Source organism: Gavialis gangeticus, unplaced genomic scaffold (assembly GCF_001723915.1).
Source record: "Gavialis gangeticus isolate Ggan-Ray unplaced genomic scaffold, GavGan_comp1, whole genome shotgun sequence".
NCBI lineage: Eukaryota > Metazoa > Chordata > Crocodylia > Gavialidae > Gavialis > Gavialis gangeticus.
In genome coordinates this window covers 41,721,592-41,723,813 of record NW_017728998.1, presented here as the reverse complement: position 1 = coordinate 41,723,813, position 2,222 = coordinate 41,721,592, and the positions used below count along the sequence as shown (strand labels likewise).

Here is a 2,222-nt window from a genome sequence, read left to right as displayed (position 1 = left end):
CCTACCATGAAGTCATTACATGTGCAGAAAGACATGGGTCAGTGGTGACAGGGGCTGGCTGGGGCACAAGAGTGCTAATGTACAGGGGCTGCTTGCTGCCTAGCCCTGTACTGTAGCACCCTTGTGCCCCAGCCAGCTCCTCTGCTGCCCTACACTGTCATTCGGAGCCCAGGGCTGACCCCTTCTGGCTTTCTGCCAGCTCAGGGCTGCTCCACCCTGGCTCAAAGTGCTGCAGTCCCAGGCACACGTGTAAACACTGTGCCCAGGAGCTGCTGACTCTGGCACAAACTGCACCAGAGTTTATTTCTTCACACTAATGGCACATGTACATGCAGCCACTCAAGTGCAAAGGAAAAGCTGCAGCAATCTTGATCTGCATTCCCAGGTCACTGGAATAATTATTGTGGTGCCACCAAAGCTGGATTCACAGGTTAAGGAATAGTGAAGTAGTGATTTGATTTTTACTTTATGAATCTGACTGAAATAGCTATGGAACATAAGCTTTATGAAGACCACTAGCACCCCACACCTTCAGGTCTGTACATCCTGCTAGGCTCCAAAACTCATTCTGCTCTTGTTACTATTATTTGTTATAGTGCCTGAGGAATTGTAGGACCATTGGGCTAATCATCAGGGCCGTCCCTAGGGGGGATGAATCAGGGCAACTGCTCCAGGCCCCACACTTTGTGGGGGGCTCCACGGAGCTGGGCGGAGCAGCAGATCTGCGTGCAGCCACTTGCTACCTCCCCCACCTCTGCTGCTGCTATATGAAGTCAGTGATTACGGTGGCTGTGTGGCAGCATTCCTACCTACCATGTGGGGGAAATATGGGTTCAAGTCCTAGCTGAGGTGCCTTGGGGTGAGTGAGATAACAAGAAGCTAATTGGCATACAAAGTCAGTGAGAATCTGTCTCAACAAGCTAGAACCTAAATAGATGTGTTGGAAGGGAAACAATCTTGAGGGGGTGAAGTGGTTGGTCCTGTAACAGTCAGTAGGCTACTGGCTGGCCTCGAAAAAGGACTCTGCACTTCTGACACCCAGGCTAATATGGGATCCACTATGCCATGCTATTCTTGCAGACATTAAAAGAGACCCAAACTCTAAGATAGCACAAAAGTGTCGTATTAATAGCAGTAGCAGCATTAATAATAATGGAGCATCCTCCAAAGTAAAGTCCCTGCTTTGTGCTCACTTATAGTAGCTCCAGCAAACAACTGTTTTTATAATGCTCCTCTAGATGTGATTCGGAGGATGAGGAGGGCATGCTGCAGAGTTTACACCAGTTCTTAAGCCAAATCAAACACCTGAAGATTGTATTTGACCAGTCCAAGGAGATTAACCGGAAGAACGTCACTCACATCCTAGACATGTTGGCTATGCAGAACCACAAATTGCAGAAGCTGTGTATTATGTGCCAAGGAGAGAACCCTTACTTCTACTCTGGTCAAGACATCCTACAGAGCATACGGAATATATGTCAGAGTGAGAACCACATAGACCTTCAGCACATTGATTTTCGGAGAATGCCATTCACCCTTGATGATGGGCTTGTTGGACTCATAGCTGCCAGCAGTCCAAACCTGCACAGTTTGTTCATCAACAACCGCACACTGGTTTGCAACGTTAAGTCAGAAACCATTATAGAGGTTCTGAGAATGTGTCCTAAATTGTCTACCTTAGGAGTCTACTATGCCAGCCTGTCTGATGATGTCTTTCTGGAATTGATCAAGCCAAAGAGAGAGTCTTTCACAGGCTTAGATATTTTCTGTGAACGTCTGGACAAATACATCCCAGTCATTTCTGAAGAGCTTTGGGCTGCTGTCATCCAGAAGCATCCTCACCTCTGTGTAGACCTGGAGTTTGACCATACAGTTCCTGCCTGGAAGATACCACGAATCCTAAAACCAAATATACCTGTGGGCACTTTACAACTTAATACCTTCACTTACATGGTGAACCAGGTTAGATTTGTCACCAACAGTTACAGCACCACGTTGAAAAGACTGGTGCTCCACACTACTCCTTCAGAGGACTTGAATGCCTCACTAATAGACCTGGCAAAGCAATGTGCCAATCTGATAGAGATTCATTGTTATTGTGTGGTGAGTCAGGATGTGGTAGATGCCTTTCTTGAGCACTGTCCCAATCTTAAAAGATATACACTCAAGATTACCAAAGAACAACATCCTTGGAAACCCGTAATAGTTCAGTGATTTGCTCA

At 46.6% G+C, this 2,222-nt stretch overlaps 1 protein-coding gene across 3 annotated transcripts in view; it reads left to right on the top strand.

Moving 5' to 3' along the window:
- Positions 1 to 2,222, top strand: part of FBXL8 (F-box and leucine rich repeat protein 8) — a 13,848-nt gene extending 11,626 nt beyond the window's left edge. For all 3 annotated transcript variants that reach the window (XM_019505765.1, XM_019505764.1, XM_019505763.1), the window contains one exon: positions 1,239 to 2,222. In XM_019505765.1, the coding sequence (XP_019361310.1) occupies positions 1,239 to 2,214 (976 nt within the window). In that variant the 3' untranslated portion in view covers positions 2,215 to 2,222. The remainder of the gene's footprint in view (positions 1 to 1,238) is intronic.